The sequence below is a fragment of the Schistocerca nitens genome, chromosome 8 (assembly GCF_023898315.1).
Source record: "Schistocerca nitens isolate TAMUIC-IGC-003100 chromosome 8, iqSchNite1.1, whole genome shotgun sequence".
Taxonomy (NCBI): Eukaryota; Metazoa; Arthropoda; class Insecta; order Orthoptera; family Acrididae; genus Schistocerca; species Schistocerca nitens.
This window is the reverse complement of record NC_064621.1, coordinates 519417416-519435178: the sequence shown is the minus strand read 5'-3', so window position 1 is coordinate 519435178 and position 17763 is coordinate 519417416. Positions and strand designations below refer to the sequence as shown.

Here is a 17763-nt window from a genome sequence, read left to right as displayed (position 1 = left end):
CCATTACTCTTACAAAATGGGGTCAAAATGGCGCCCATCAGTGTCCAGAAGAGTCTGAAATCGCAAGATTGCATTCTGTATTCTGTACAGCAGAACGAAGCATCTCCGTAGGTATGCTGGCTACCTCTCTTGATACGCTGCGCTTCAGATCAGCACATGTGTGAATATTTCCCAGATAAACCCTGTCTTTCAGATAGCCCCAGAACCAGAAATCACATGGACTGAGATCAGGTGATCATGCCGGCCAAGCATTTCCAAACGATCGGCTGATAATTCCATCGTTTCCAAATGTGTTTCGGAGAAGCAGGTGAACTTCACGAGCGATGTGCGGTGGGGCCACATCTTGGATGAAAACTGTTGAGTTCAATGCGTCCCTCTCCTGCAGGTCAGATATGACATGCTGGCACAGCATATCGCAGTAACGCTGAACGCTGCAGCGGGGTGTGCGCTGATATGAAACTTCCTGGCAGATTAGAACTGTGTGCCGGACAGAGACTCGAACCCGGGACCTTTGCCTTTCGCGGGCAAGTGCCCTACTATCTGAGCTACCCAAGCACGTGCTCGGTACGGCACACAGTTTTAATCTGCCAGGAAGTTTCATATCAGCGCACACTCCGCTGCAGAGTGAAAATTTCATTCTGGAAACATCCCCCAGGCTGTGGCTAAGCCATGTCTCCACAATATCCTTTCTTTCAGGAGTGCTAGTCCTGCAAGGTTCGCAGGAGAGCTTCTGTAAAGTTTGGAAGGTAGGAGACGAGGTACTGGCGGAAGTAAAGCTGTGAGGACGGGGCGTGAGTCGTTCTTGGGTAGCTCAGTTGGTAGAGCACTTACCCGCGAAAGGCAAAGGTCCCGAGTTCGAGTCTCGGTCCGGCACACAGTTTTAATCTGCCAGGAAGTTTCTTATCAGCGCACACTCCGCTGCAGAGTGAAAATCTCATTCTGGAAAACCGTAGCTACCGGAATACCAACATGCAAAATAAAAACGCTTCGAGCTTATGCACCAAGCTAACAGATCATAGGTGGTCAATTGAAATATCGAACCAGGAATGAGATTTTACGAGCTGTGACGTAAGCTACTGGAGATGTTCCAGTTGTTGGTTCAAATGGCTCTGAGCACTATGGGACTTAACATCTGACGTCATCCGTCGCCTAAAACTTAGAACTACTTAAACCTAACTAACCTAAGGACATCACACACATCCGTGCCCGAGGCCTAGAACCGCTCGGCCACAACGGCCGGCTCCCAGTTGTTGTCAAGCGCAGCACTAGATGTGGGGAATCACTCGTCCACAGGAGGCGGGCCGGAGGCAGACTCACCGGGAAGCGCGCGCCTGCACCCGGCTGTAGGTGCCGTCGGGGTCGCAGAGAGGCGGCACCACCCCCACCGCCAGCACGCCCTCCGCCGCCAGCTGCGACACCTCCAGGAAGGCCAGCCGGCGCTCGCGCTCGCAGTCCGTCTCCCACCTGCCTTCCCTGTGACGATCTTTGTCGACTGCAACACACCCCAAAACTTCAAGGCGCCCGTAGACGATTATGTCTATATTAGTCCTACAGAAACAAGGAACAGGACTTTTTTTTATAGGAAATTTAACGAACTTAAATTTTGTACTGTGTAGCGACCCTTTTTTCTATCCCGAATTCCGTATCTTGCATGAAAGTAGGAATGTTAATTTATCTATACATTGACTGGTATTGAGGGGTTTTGTTTGATCCCGGCTAGTTCTTAAATTAACCCCAGTGAGTCACTACACGTATTGTCTTCCCAGTTCTGAAGGAAAAAACCGTAAGTAAATTAATACTAGTGTTTTCAATGGATTCTCGTTCACTTGTTTCAGTTACTAGTCTGCAGTTTATTCTTGGTGAAAATCACGTAACTTAATTATTTATGAACCTAAATCGAAGTAAAGCTCAAGACGAATAGTCAGTTTCAAATTAACACGTTATTTTATTTAACAATAATTATTAATAAATCAGTTCATTCACACGATCGCATTCAAAGGGGTTCTTTGAATAAGTATCTAATCTGGAATCCCGTCAATATCAGAGATACTAAACAATGTTCTGTCACTTTCGATAAAAAGATTGTTCCCGTTCAATATCCATAAACTGTCACGAACTATGATTACTAGTCGCGTGAAGTAAAGCTTTTCCACTATCACAATGCAAAGTCCGAATCTGTCCAAAAATCGTTAATTCCGTAAAATATTTAAATCTTCACACGAAGTGACGTTAAAGTCAGAGAGATTATTGATCACCTCCCCGTTCCTCTAATATGACAAAAGTTCTAATTCTGATCTGAAATTAATGCTTTCCAAAAAACAATCTCGTCGCGATTTATTCTTGCGCCCTGGTTTAATAAAGCTCCTATTGTTGCTTCCTAAAGCTGTACGCCCTAATTGACTTCGAACAGACTAGAGGGTAGAGACTGGAGTATCATAATTGCATTGTATGTCTATTTATACTTTAGTAAACGCTGTCGTTGGTGTTCAAGACCGACGTTCTGTGACTCTAATATTGATTTTCTCATATATAAGAATAACTAATAATTTAACCATTTCTATCGTTTTTCCCCCCTCCCATGCTTCCAAAATTTATGATTAAAATTCTTTTCTTTTTCTATAATTTTTCTACCATAGATTTCCCTCTATTTGTCTCTTATTTCTATTTCGCAAATTACTACTTGTGGAGAGGCTTGGGACATTTTCTGAATTTATTTTTCGAGGGCATGGGAGCTAATTTGGGAGCTATTTTGGTTTATTACACCGAGAGGCGTTGTAGGTGTTACAACTGGCATACGTTTTCGCTGGAGGCCACGGTTTTCGACTTATTCAAGGAAAACGTACATATTGTATGTTAACTGGGGGCCTAGAAACGACGGAGAGGCTCCGTCCCCGCCGCAGCCGCAGTGGTCCACAACCCCACGACGACTACCGCAGTCCACTTCACCCCACACCGAACCCAGGGTTATTGTGCGGTTCGGCCCCCAGTGGACCCCCTAGGGGACGTCTCACACCAGACGAGTGTAACCCCTATGTTTGCGTGGTAGAGTAATGGTGGTGTACGCGTACGTGGAGAACTTGTTTGCGCAGCAATCGCCGACGTAGTGTAACTGAGGCGGAATAAGGGGAACCAGCCCGCATTCGCCGAGGCAGATGGAAAACCGCCTAAAAACCATCCACAGACTGGCCGGTTCACCGGACCTTGACACAAATCCGCCGGGCGGATTCGTGCCGGGGACCAGGCGTTAGACCGCACGGCCAACTGGGCGGGCATGTCTATATTAGTCCTACAGAAATACGAATAGGAGCTTTTTATAAGAAATTTAACGAACTTAAATTTTGTACTGGCATACGTTTTCGTTGGAGGCCACGGTTTTCGACTTATTCGAGAAAAACGTACGAAAGTGACCTTTGAATACACCTCCACTCCGACACTCATCTCTCACCAGTCAGGATTTCTAGTATGTTGTTCGTGGTACTCCTTCCTACCACAGTACAAAAATTTCCGACTACACGAACTATTTCCGATATTCGAACTTTTTTGGTCTCAGTTGATTGGGCTATTACGCCACCAGCATAGTCATAGTTTGGCATTGAGGAAAAAACTGATAAAGTGCTACATTTGGAGCATTGAACTGTATGGAGCAGAGACATGGACCATGAGAAAGAAGGAGAAAAAATACTTAGAGAGCTTTGAAATGTGGTGTTGGAGGAGAATGGAAAAGATCAAGTGGACAGATGGCATAAAAAATGACGATGTACTGCGAAGAGTAGGAGAGAAGAGAAGTATACTGCATACAATTCTTCAGGGAAAGGCCAACTAGATTGGACATGTACGTAGACACGAGGGACTCATACATGATGTCATCGAGGGGAAACTCAGAGGAAGACATGAAAGATGGAAGGAGATACAACAGACTGAAGGAAGAAGCGAAGACAGGGAACAGTGGAATCAGAAATTCTCCGTACGAAGAAGACATGGAGCTGCCACTAGGCAGAATACTACATAATAACAATAATAGTCAGCTATTTCGTTGACATTATTAATTTAAACGTGCCCGTGAGAATAATGAAAAAGAAAACGACTTTTGTAAACGTTACGCTAAAACGAATCACGTTGACAAATCGATCTAAACTTAATTTTTACAAGCACAGTACATCTACATCATACTCTGCAAGCCACCTAATGGTGCGTAGCTGAGGGTACTTTCGGTACCACTATTTGATCCCTCCAGTGCTGTTTCACTCGCGAATAGTGCGTGGGAAGAATGATCGTCGGTAAGCCTCTGTGTTGGCTCTAATTTCTCGAATATTCTCCTCGTGATCAATACGCGAGATGTATGTGGGGGGGGAAGTAATATGTTGTCCGACTCCTCCTGAAAAGTGCTGTCCGTGATGCACAACGCCTCTCTTGTAACGTCTGCCAGTGGAGTTGGTTTAGCATCTCCGTAGTGCTCTCTCAACAGCTACACGATCCAGTGACGAAACGCGCCGCTCTTCATTGTATCTTCTCTATCTCCACTATCAGTCCTACCTGATAGGGATCCCAGATAGATGAACAATGCTCAAGAACCGGGCGAACAAGCGCCTTATAAGACACTTCTTTCGTGGGTGAGTTAGATTTCTTTAAGATTCTTCATATGAATTTGAGTCTGCTCTCTGCTTTTCCCACTATCTATTTTATGTGGTCATTCCACTTAAGGTCGCTCTATATAGTTACGCCTAGATCTTTTACGGCAGACGCTGTCTCCAGCTGTTTGTCATCAATAGTGTAGCTGTACAGTAGTGGATTTCTTTTCCTATGTATGAGCAATATGGTACATTTATTTACGTTCAGGGTGAGCAGCAAGAGCCTTTCATCAGTTCTCTGCAGGTCGTTCTGCAAATTTTACTATCTTCTGGCATTGCTATTTTGGTATCGACAACTGCATCATCTGCGAATAGCCTTAAAGAGCATCCGACTCTTTGTACTAGATCATTTATAGATATTGTAAACAGTAGCGGTCCTGTCACTCTTCCCGGACATTACCTTTAGATCTGCCCATTTAGTTAGGTTAAGAGCGACGTGTTGGGTTCTATCTGCAAGAAAGTCTTGAATCCAATAGAGTACTTTGTAGTCAGAGGGCCTGACGAATACATCGAAGTAATTGTTTATATTATGCCGTTAAAATTCACAAAATTGTTAGTAAAATTTACATAATTTGTAACCGCTCGATTAAGCCGGTGGCGTAATATGGCAAGTCATTCGCAAATATTAGTAAAGTGTTAGGGTGGAGTGCCATGAACATTATACTAGGATGCAAGAGGAGCCTGCGTTTGAAGGGCACTTTTGTACTTTTTTTTTTTTTTGGAGAAACTTAAAAACCACAGCCTCTAGTGAAAACGAATCTTAGTATAAAATTTAATTACATTAAATTTCCTACAAAAATGTCCCATTCATTTTTTTTCTGTAGGACTAACGCTTTGCGCGCAGTGAGCGAGTGAATATGAAAATCTCGAGCGTGGTTTATGAACGCCAGATACAGGGTGCGGCGCGGGAACTTCCTTATTTGAAACGCGCGGCACACAGCGGCTGTTACTCATTGTTGAGTGGGTTTCAGTGCAATCAGAAGTGCGAGACTTAAAGTTTCTGTTAAGGTTAGTTTAGTAGCGATCATGCAGTGGGCAAGAGAAGAGCGCGCGTTCGCCGTTGCGGCCTTTTTTCCGAATGGACATTCGGTCATCATCAGATCTCAGCGTACATTCAGGGAACAGTTCAACATCGCGCCTGCAAGTCGTGCTCATGATGGGAAATCAGCTGTTATGTGGGCAGACACGTTTATGGATACTGGAAGTGTGAAGAAAAAGAAACCAATAGCTTCAAGAACAACCAGAACTAATGAAAACATCGAGAGGGTAAAGATGTCGATTTTGAAATCCCCCAAGCGACCTGCACGCAAACATGAAGCTGCCATTGCAATTTATGAACGCACGGTGAGACGAATTCTTCATGAAGAGTTGAAATTTCATCCGTATAAACTGTCAGTGGTGCACACACTTCATCCATGTGATTTTTTTCCCACGAAAGAATGAGTGTGAAGCCTTGATCGATGAGCTGCCTCATGACGCCTTAGTGTTCTTCAGCGACGAGGCTCATTTTTATTTGTCTGGCTGCGTGAATAAACAAAATATGCGGTATTGGAGTGGCACGAACCCCCGAGAGCCTCTTCACACAGAACGTGTGTCTGTTTGGTGTGCAGTATCTAAAGTTGGCATTTTGACCCATGGTTTTTCGAGGAGGACGGTAAGGAAGTGACAGTCACTTCTGAGCGATATGTTCAGATGATAGAACAGTTTTTTCTTCCAGAACTCGAATAAATGGATGTGCGTGATGTCTGGTTCCAACAAGATGGCGCCACAGCTCACAAGGCACGAACCTCGAAGGCAATGTCGCGCGAATACTTCCCCGATCGTCTCTTTAAGGGGTGATCTCCAGAGGCCTACACGCTTGACAGATTTAGCGCCATGCGACTTTTTCTTACGGGCTATCTCAAATTCTTGATGTATACCAATCGTCCTGGCTGAGCTACGGAACAACATCCGTGTTGTTACTGCCAACATCGACAGAGATATGTTGGAAAATGTGAACCGAAACTTCCGATTTCGACTCAGCAAATGCATTGAGCAGAACGGAGGCCACCTTCAAGATATCATTTTTAAAAGTCAAAGGAACAAAACTTTAGATGTTACTCTTTGTAAAGGAAAAAGAATTACATTAATGTCTGTAATACTTTCTGATTTTCTAAATAAGGAAGTTCTTGCGTTGCACTCTCTATAACATTGCGGGTTGCATGAAACGCCGTCGGTAGGGACAGCTGAATCACCCTGTGTAGCAGTCGCCTTTTCATGCCATGGAATGTAGAGTAGCTCCTACATCCTACAAGGTTTTCTTACTTGCTGCCCATTAAAATTGTACACCACGAAGATGCCGTGCTACAGACGCGAAATTTAATCGACAGGAAGAAGATGCTGTGATATGCAAATGATCAGCTTTTCAGAGCATTCACACAAGGTTGGCTCCGGTGGCAACACCTACAACGTGCTGACATGAGGAAAGTTTCCAACCGATTTCTCATACACAAACAGCAGTTGACCGGCATTGCCTGGTGAAACGTTGTTGTGATGTCTCGTGTAAGGAGGAGAAATGCGTACCATCACGTTTCCGACTTTGATAAAGGTCGGATTGTAGCCTATCGCGATTGCGGTTTATCGTATCGCGACATTGCTGCTCGCGTTGGTCGAGATCCAATGACTGTTAGCAGAATATGGAATCGGTGGGTTCAGGAGGGTAATACGGAACGCCGTGCTGGATCCCAATGGCCTCGTATCACTAGCAGTCGAGATGACAGGCATCTTATACGCATGGCTCTAACGGATCGTGCAGCCACGTCTCGATCTCTGAGTCAACAGGTGGGGACGTTTACAAGACAACAACCATCTGCACGAACAGTTCGACGACGTTTGCAGCAGCATGGACTATCAGCTCGGAGACCGTGGCAGCGGTTACCCTTCACGCTGCATCACAGACAGGAGCGCCTGCGATGGTGTACTCAACGACGAACCTGGGTGCACGAATGGCAAAACGTCATTTTTTCGGATAAATCCAGGTTCCGTTTACAGCATCATGATGGTCGCATCCGTGTTTGGCGACATCGCGGTGAACGCACATTGGAAGCGTGTATTCGTCATTGCCATACTGGCGTATCACCCGGCATTATGGTATGGCGTGCCACTGGTTACACGTGTCGGTCACCTCTTGTTCGCATTGACGGCACTTTGAACAGTGGACGTTACATTTCAGATGTGTTGCGACCCGTGGCTCTACCCTTCATTCGATCCCTGCGAAAACCTACATTTCAGCAGGATAATGCACGACCGCATGTTGCAGGTTCTGTACGGGCCTTTCTGGATACAGAAAATGTTCGAGTGCTGCCCTGACCAGCACATTCTCCAGATCTCTCACCGTCTGGTCAATGGTGGCCGAACAACTGGCTCCTCACAATATGCCAGTCACTACTCTTGATGAACTGTGGTATCGTGTTGAAGCTGCATGGGCAGCTGTACCTGTACACGCCATCCAAGCTCTGTTTGACTCAATGCCCAGGCTAATCAAGGCCGTTATTACGGCCAGAGGTGGTTGTTCTGGATACTGATTTCTCAGGATCTATGCACCCAAATGGCATGAAAATGTAATCACCTGTCAGTTCTAGTATAATATATTTGTCCAATGAATACTCGTTTATCATCTGCATTTCTTCTTAGTGTAGCAATTTTAATGGCCAGTAGTGTAAATGTGAGCTGTTTGGTGTGCACGCGTTATATGTGCACTCTCAGTGAGGTGGCTGGTGGGACGATATAAATCAAATGGCATGGACTCGAAACATATGTGCAGGAGCACTCACAGCAGGGCAGCGAACCGGCGACGAGGTTGTTGACGTTGACGGTGCCGCTGTCCGTTAATGGCTGACCGGTGGTCGTGTTGACACAGTAGCAGGTGCCCGCTACGCACTGCAGCGGGTCGTACGAGCCGTCTTCCCGGCACCGAGCAGACCCTGCGCGCTGCAACTGTTCGCTGCTTAGCAGCTGCTCCGCTGTCCAGGCCATCCGCGAACACCCTGCAACAGCAACATGCATGAGCAAGGATCAGGAGAATGAAGACAACTCGCTTGCAACGTAAGGGCTTGTAAAAATAGTATATGTGTATGCCAGTAGGATGCTCAAATATTAACTAAAAAAAAAACCCCAAAAAGATCGACTCACTACGAAGGAGGTATGCAAACTGGTCACAAATTGATGTTCATACAGGCATCGACGGAAAATGCGAAATTTGCCGGCCGACGGATGAATGTGTGACTCTGCTGCGCATTTCGATATCAGGCATAAGGTCTCTTCGGATTTCATTCTGTGTACTCTGCTGGACAATAACAGACGCATGAACAATATACGCAGATGTTAACATTTGAGAGAGGATATGTAGTAGGGCTGAAAGAAGCCAGTTGGAGTAATCGACGAATCGCTCGACATCTGAATAGGAACGATGCCACTATTGGACGATGTTGGCAGGAATGGATGAACCACGACTGAACGCAATGTCAAGAAGGAAGCGGTCGACCTAGAGAGACCATACAACAAGAGGAACGAGCAGTCGTCTTAGAGGCACTCAGAGCCCCGTTTTCATCACTATCATCATTCCGACATGCAACTGATGCTTCAGTGATTATGATGAGGTCCCATACTCCGAGGAGTTTAGGGGACGATGCGAGAGACCCGAACTGCTGTAGTAGGCAAGGTCCTAGTGGAGGTGGTTTGCCATTGACTTCCTCCGACCGTAATGGGGATGAATGATGATGATGAAGAAGACGACACAACAACACCCAGTTAACTTGAGGCAGGAAAAATCCCTGACCCCACTGGGAATTGAACCCGGGACCCCGTGGGCGGGAACCAAGAACGCTACCGCAAGACCACAAGCTGAGGACTGCTTCAGTGACAAGGACCATTAATAGGTAGCTCACAATAAGGGGGATAAGTTCGTGGCGCTCCTTGCGCCTACCACTATTGACATCTATACACCGCCAGCCGTTGTGGCCGTGCGGTTCTAGTCGCTTCAGTCTGGAACCACGTGACTGCTACGGTCGCAGGTTCGAATCCTGCCTCGGGCATGGATGTGTGTGATGTCCCTAGGTTAGTTAGGTTTAAGTAGGGGACTGATGACCACAGATGTTAAGTCCCATAGTGCTCAGAGCCATTTGAACCATCTATACACCAACAAGCCCGTTACCCGTGGTGTCAAGCACATTTGGCCAGCAGTCTCACTGACCGGAGTGGCGTCAGTGATGAGTCCCGGTTCGAAATGAGCCCCGATGACCAGCGTCTGGAGACTCCCGAGATAGCAGAGTGATATCAGCCTAACTGTCGCACGCCATACGACCCGACAACCAGAAGTGATGGGCCACTTCATTTCATAGCTCGACAACTGTGGTTGTAATCTGCGGCACCCTCACAGCACAACGAAACGTTGATGATATTCTACACCCCGTTTAGTTACCCTTCATGGACTTACATTCCAGCAAGATATTGGCTGCCCACACAGGGCGAGACTTTCTACTGCTTGTCATTGTGCTTGTCAAACCCAACTTTAGTTAAAAGGGCGCTAGATCTTTCCACAACTGACAACGTTTTGAGCCTTATGGGCGGGGCCCTCCAACCAACTAGAGATTATGACGATGGAACTCGCCGATTGGACAGAATTTGGCACGATATCTCTCAGGAGGACACCCAGTAAATCTGTCAGTCAGTTCCAAGCCGAATAACTGCTTGCACAAGGGCCAGAGGTAGACCACCGGCTCATTGACGCTCAATTTCTGAAGCTCTTTCTCTTGATGAGTCATCTAATTTTCCTGAAATTGTAATCAGTTGTTTGTACATGTACACCACATCTACCGCTTTCCGTTCCATTCGGATAATTACTTCCCGGTGCGTCGTTTCTTTGTCTTAGAGTATATATGTGTGACTTCCTTTTGTACTATAATATTATGCTACAGGTAAAACATCGAGTTATAGGCTAGAACTCCAGCTTCCAGACTGGAATAGGTATATCTCGATCATAACTGCAAGAACATCCGAGATTTTCCAAAACCAGATTCGATACGATAGTTGGCATCGATAGTTTAGTGAGTCGCAGTTGCAAAACACTGATACGAATTATTTTTCAAAAGAGTGTGAAAACTTGTGGTAGCCGACCTCAGAGGATTCCTAACAAGGGAACCTCCCCATCGCACCCCCCTCAGATTTAGTTATAAGTTGCCACAGTGGATAGACCTTGAAAAACTGAACACAGATCAATCGAGAAAACAGGAAGAAGTTGTCTGGAACTATGAAAAAAATAAGCAAAATATACAAACTGAGTAACTCATGTGTAAGATATGCAACATCAAGGCTATTAAGATATAATGAGCGCCGTGGTCCCGTGGTTAGCGTTAGCAACTGTGGAACTAAAGGTCCTTGGTTCAAATCTTCCCTCGGGTGAAAATTTTAAATTTTTATTTTCAGAAAATTATCAAAGTTCAGGCACTCACACACAATCAACTTCGTTCTCCAAAATTCCAGGACATGTTCAGATTTGCTTGGACATATGCAGGATTTGACGGTCTACACACGGAAAAATTTGAAAACGTTAAAAACATATGTTTTGACAGAGCACAGGGAAAACTGTGTGACTGTGAAACTTTTGCATTCATTTGTTGCAGTTTATGTGACAAACTCTTATGTTTTCATATCTTTTTTGGTAGTGATTATCACATCCACAAGAAAACCTAACTCAGGCAAGGTAGAAGAGTATTTTTACCCATTCGCCAAGAGTGCAAGTTATGTGGGTCGACAACATATTCCTGTTATGTGACGCACATGCCGTCAACAGTGTCGTATAGAATATATCAGACGTGTTTTCCTGTGGAGGAATCGGTTGACCTATGACCCTGCGATCAAATGTTTTCGGTTCCCATCGGAGAGGCATGTCCTTTCGTCTACTTATCGCATGGTTTTGCGGTGCTGTCGAAAAACACACACACGAAACTTGTTACAGTGAACAGAGACGTCAATGAACGAACGGACAGATCATAACTTTGCGAAAATAAAGAACGCAAACTGTTCACTCGAGGGAAGACTAGAACCAAGGACCTCTCGTTCCGCAGTTGCTCACGCTAACCACGGGACCACGGCGCTCATGAGCTCATATTATCCTTGATTTTGCCTATCTTGCGCATGGGCTACTCAGTTTGTATATTTTACTTATTTTTTTCATAGTTCCATACAACTTCTTCCTGTTTTCTCGATTTATCTGTGTTCAGTTTTTCAAGGCCTATCCACTGTGCCAACTTATAACTAAATCTGAGGGGGGTGCGATGGGGAGGTTCCCTTGTAAGAGCTGTGGGAACACGTTCTAGAGAAGTGTAGGAATAAGAGAGGCATTACTGACTCTACGCCTTGTCTTGGAAGGTGGGCTGAAGAAAGGCAAACCTACATACAAGCCATTTATAGATTTAGGTAAGATATTTGACGGGGTTGACAGGAATACATTATTTGAAATTCTTAACTTAACAGGGTTAAAATACACTGAGGGTAAGGCTATCAATAACTTGTGCACTAGTAGCGCAGGGGATGAGGCACAATAACAAACTAGTCAGAACTGAGAGTGAACATCAGGTGATAGGAGACCCCATTTATGACAGAAAACTCTGTACTTCGTTGTCTTGAGGGTAGAACACTGGAGGCGTTCAGCGTGCACTAAACTGGCGGGTATCGCCACACGACCGGAGGCGCTAGTTTAGAGTACACTTATTTTTATTTATTCATATGGTTAGCCCCCCCCCCCCCCCCCCCCCCCGCCCGTCGGGCAGACCGTTCGCCGGGTGCCGGTCTTTCAATTTGACGCCACTTCGGCGGATGATGATGGGGACAGCACAACACCCAGTCCCTGGCCGGAGAAAATTTCCCGACCCAGCCGGGAATCGAACCCGGGCCCAGAGGATTGACAATCCGTCACGCTGACCATTTTTTTTTTTGAACAAAAATGAAAAAAGGGAAAAAGGATTTTGGAAGGTTTGTTTTTCTGCTTTTTTTATTCTTATTTTATTTTATTTTTATACAAATGGATAAAAGGAAGGCCGTTCCTCTTCGGCTACATAAACAGAATAATAGGAAGTCGTCCTGTTACGACAAAGGATGCTCCATACTATAGCCCGCTGCGAATTTTTCGATGACTGTCTTCTCGTTGCTGTGTTGTTTCCGTTGTTTGTTCAATCTCATAAAAAAGGAACTGGGAAGAGGTGCTATGGTTATCTTCTCATGTCATCGATAATCCAGCTGCGAGGCGGATTATGGAATGCACTCCAAAGAAAATTAGAAAAATATTGCCTATATTTAGGGTTCTTGACGATCGCACAATGTCGTTCGTTGAGGTAATACCAAAAATCGGGTACTGTCTTTTCGCCATTACCGAAGAGGTAGTGAACAGCGTGGCCGCTGATCCACTTCACAGAGTTCGTTTTTGCTCTTGGGAAATAAATCTTATCGGGGAAAAGAAGTGATCGGGTAGTTATCCCGTCGGGAGTCGTGCGTGTGAGAAAAGCCAATATCTGACGCACCAAATACCAAACGTCCTTTGCCGACCCGCATTCGAAACGATGTTCATCCGTGTCAATCACTTGTCATGTGGCACACAAGGGTGAATCAGCGAGGTGGATGTGATGTAGGCGGGACTGGCACAACTGTTTCCCATTAACAGTTACGTACCATGCAGATTGCACGTTAGTATCAAGGGTGGTGGCATTCACTGCCAGTCAGCTAGTGGGAGCGGACTAGTGTACACTGAGGTGACAAACACTCATGAGATAACGATACGCACATATACAGATGGCGGTATTATCACGTACACAAGATATAAAATGGCAGTGAATTGGCGGACCTGTCATTTGTACTAAGATGATTTGTGTGAAAAGGTTTCCTACGTGATTATGGCCGCGCGACGGGAATTATCAGACTGTGAATGCGGAATGTTAGTTGGAGTTAGACGCATGCAATATCCCATTTAGGAAATAGTCAGCGAATTCAAAATTCCGATATCCACAGCACCAAAAGAGCGTCGAGAATACGAAATTTCAGGCATTACCGTCAGCACGGACAACGCAGTGGCCGACGGCCTTCACCCAACGGCAGCGGCGTTTGCATAGAGTTTTCAGTGCTAACAAACAAGCAGCACATGTATGGAATAACCACAGAAATGTATCTGGGACGTACGACGAACGTACACATTAGGACAGTGCGGTGGAATTTGGTGTTAATGGGCTATGCCAGACGAGTGACGCGAGTGTCTTTGCTAAAAGCATGACATCGTCTGCGACGCCTCTCCTGGGCTCGGGACCATATAGGTTGGACACTAGGCGGCTGTAAAGTAGTTGCCTGGTCAGGTAAGTTCAGTTGGTAAGAGCTGACGGTAGGGTTAGAGTGTGGCGCAGACCTCGCGAAGTGATGGAGCCAGGTTGTCAACAAGGCACTGTGTAAGCTGGTAGTGGCTCCATAATGGCGGGGGCTGTGTTTAGATGATGATGATGATGATGATGACGTTTGGTTTGTGGGGCACTCAACTGTGCGGTCATCAGCGCCTGCACAGAGTCCCAATTTTTACACAGCTCAATTTTTTTGCACAGCCCAATCTAGCCACTGTCACGAATGATGATGATGTCATGATGAGGACAGCATAAACACCCCGTCCCCGGGCAGAGAAAATCTCCAACCCGGCCGAAATCGATGTTTACATGGAATGGATTGGGTCATTAACTGCAAATGCATATTTTTCGCTACTTGAAGACCATCTGCAGTCATTCACGGACTTCATGTTCGCAGAGAACGATGCAATTTTTATCGATGACAAGGCGCCATGTCACCGGGTCGTAACTGTTCACAACTGGTTTGAAGAACGTTCTGGACAGTTCGAGCGAATGATTTGACCACACAGATCGCCCAAAATGAATCCCATCGAACATTTATGGGACGTAGTCGAGATGTCAGTTCCTGTACAAGTCCTGCTCTGGTACCACTTTCACAGTTATGGACGGTACAGAGGCAGCCGGACAACAGGAGGTCGGACACGGTGTTGAGTGGTGTCCCAAGACTTTTGTTACCTCAGCGTACAGCTGACGGCCTCCATTGCTCCACCCCCGCAACAACCAACTACGGAGTTTTGACATTATAAATGGCGTCTCCTGTTATCTGATGTTCACTCTCGGTTCGGACTAGTTTGTTATTGTGCCTGATCTGCACTACCCGCCCCAATGCTTTGCTGCTTCTTATTTGTTGGCCACTTCCTCTCTTCATGAGGTTGTATTCTGTGACTACGAACGGTGGGGGCACCTCCATGTTCTAATCTGTGTCACACTACTGGTGTTTTAACGCAGCGAAGCCAGTCGTGAATAAATCATCGGTTAACAGCTGTTTGCGGTTTTATTCACATTCATTTACCCACTGGACAGAGTTCTAGCCTTGCCCAGAAGTTATTCAAACTATACACTCAGGGAACTGTGAAGGAATTCAGTGAGTAATTTGGAAAAGGAATTAAAGTTGAGCGAGAAGAAATAAAAACTTTTAGGGTTGTGGTGTTTTGAAAAAAAAAAGGTTATAAACTGATGGTGTATGTGCAGCAAAACAGTTGATGATGGTCGAAGTGGATAGGGAAGTACGGGCTGGCGATAGCAAGAAAAGAATTTGTGAAAGAGAAAAAATTGCTAATATCGAATATAAATTCATGTGTTAGCAAGCACTGTGTGAAGGTGAGGTGCGGAATGGGTAGATCGAATAACTGACGAGGAGTTGCTAAGGAGCAGGAAATGGTGAGAAAAGAAATTTATAGTACAACCCAACTAAAAAATTGGCCAAGTGCGAACAGTACTCACGCAGTGAGGGTTCCATATAAATTTAATTGTATATATAGAGGGTCCATCCTTTCTGGGAATCGAGAATTTTAACGATTTTTGCCTGTTATCGATATTGATATTGCCAAGATATTGGTCTCAGGAATTCCAAGACCGTATCAAAATATCTACGGACTTACAAAAAGAAGCGAGCAAGTGACTTCAGTTTATATGTGTGGGGAGGGAAGATTTAATAAAACTTTTTCTTATTTACTTACTAAAATATGACTACAACTTACATTTTATGTTTACGTGCAGTAATTTGTCTGTTATGCTTTGACTGAAGATGACTGCAATGTATATTCGAATGGCAAAAGATTTTTTTATGTGCTATAGTTATAATTTAACAAGTGTTCATATTTTTTACTTTACTTGTACTGTGAAAGATTGTTTCTTGCCGAATTTCATGAGTCTACGTTTACGGGAAGTACCCTATACGTTTTGATGAGTGAGGTTGCAAGTATCAAAATATGTGACATAAATGGCCATATCTTCTGATTGCGTTGACTTAGAAGCGTTAATTTTTTACACCGACAAGGGACCACACTCCTTAATATGCGACATAAATTTGAAATCGATACGCCGAACTATTTAAGAGAAAAAGGTGTCTTGAAAGAGGGACAGACAGACAGGCGGGTTAAAAATTGAAAATTTTCGGATTTTTTCCTTTACTTGTACTGTTGGGCCTTGATTCCTGCCAAATTTCATGATTCTAGGTCAATGGATTCAATTGAGTGAGTTTTTGAGTATCAAAATATGTGACACAAGTAGTCGCATCTTTCGATTGCATTGACTTAGAGGGTTAAAATTTTTACACCACAAAGAGACCATAGAGTTTAGTATGTGCCATAAATTTGAACTTGATACGTCAAACTTTCAGAGGAAAGGGCCCTCACCGACTGATAGACAAACAGACGGACAGATAAAAAGTGACAAAAAACGTTTTGTCATGTTATGTAATTGCCAATTAAAAAATTTTGGATTTATTTCGTTTAGTTGTACTGTAAATAAGTGCTTCGTGCCAAATCCGATTATTCTATGTCAATAGGAAGCATCCTACAGGTTTTGACGAGCGAGTTTTCGAATATCAAAATATGTGACATAAACAGCCGTATCTTTTGATTGCTTTGACTTAGAGGTTAAAATTTTTGTTCCTCCAAGGGACCATATGTCTTAATATGTAATTTAAATTTCGACTTGATACGGCTACCTGTCCCTAAGAAAAAGGTTTTTTAACAGTCGGCCAAATGGTTCAAATGGCTCTAAGCACTATGGGCCTTAACATCTGACGTCATCAGTCCCCTAGACTTAGAACTACGTAAACCTAGGACATCACCCACATCCATGCCCGAGGCAGGATTCGAATCTGCGACCGTAGCAGCCGCGTGGCTCCTGACTGATGCGTCTAGAACCGCTCGGCCACAGCGGCCGGCCAACAGACGGACAGACAGACAACAAAGCGATCCTGTAAGCGCTCCGTTTTTACAAATCGAGACACAGAACCCTAAAAAACCGACAGCTGATAGGATACATGCTGAGACATTAAGCAATCGTCAATTTGGTAACAGAGGGAAGTATGGGCGTTAAAAATTGTAGAGGTTCTAGTACAATATGTAGGTTTAAATGGATTCACATTAGAGTAGTTATTCAGGAATGAATAGGCTTGTACAGGATAGACTATAGTAGTAAATTCATCGAAATGAAATCCTTGCAGCGCTATAACCGGTATCACGTTACGTAGTTGGTTGAGATAGACGTGCAAAGCAGCTGCACCAAGCCAACTGCAACTGACCGGGACCTTCTTTCACTGTCTCCACCATAGAGGAAATTTGAAAATTTGTGGTAAGGATTATGGACCAAACTGCTGACGTCGCGGTCCCTAGACTTACACACTAATTAAACTAACTTAACCTAACTAACGCTAACGACAACACACACACACCCAAGCCCGACCCACCATAGTGCGGAGAGCTACAATAGACCAGTCTTTGGGCTGAAAAAAAAAAAAAAAAGAAAACAAATACGTAAAAATATATCGATATCTGATACTTTAGGAACAAAAGTACCGGTATGGACAATACTGCGACGTAATGACTACATTTTTACATATTTATAAGGATTCCTTTAACACAAAAAGACCTATCCAGAATATACAGCGAAATGTGGAACTTGTGCTCTGTTTGCATGATTCAGTACTGGGATGGAATCAGATACAAAGGTAAGCAGTTACGAACACATATTCCAAATGCAACAGAGGC

General features: G+C 44.7%; 1 protein-coding gene across 1 annotated transcript in view; it reads right to left on the bottom strand.

The window, feature by feature from the left end:
- Positions 1-17763, bottom strand: part of LOC126198743 (uncharacterized) — a 213109-nt gene that overhangs the window by 72566 nt on the left and 122780 nt on the right. Inside the window, exons 7-8 of the mRNA XM_049935293.1 lie at positions 8441-8653; positions 1318-1492 (exon numbers count right to left, since the gene is read on the bottom strand). Of these exons, the coding sequence (XP_049791250.1) occupies positions 1318-1492; positions 8441-8653 (388 nt within the window). The remainder of the gene's footprint in view (positions 1-1317; positions 1493-8440; positions 8654-17763) is intronic.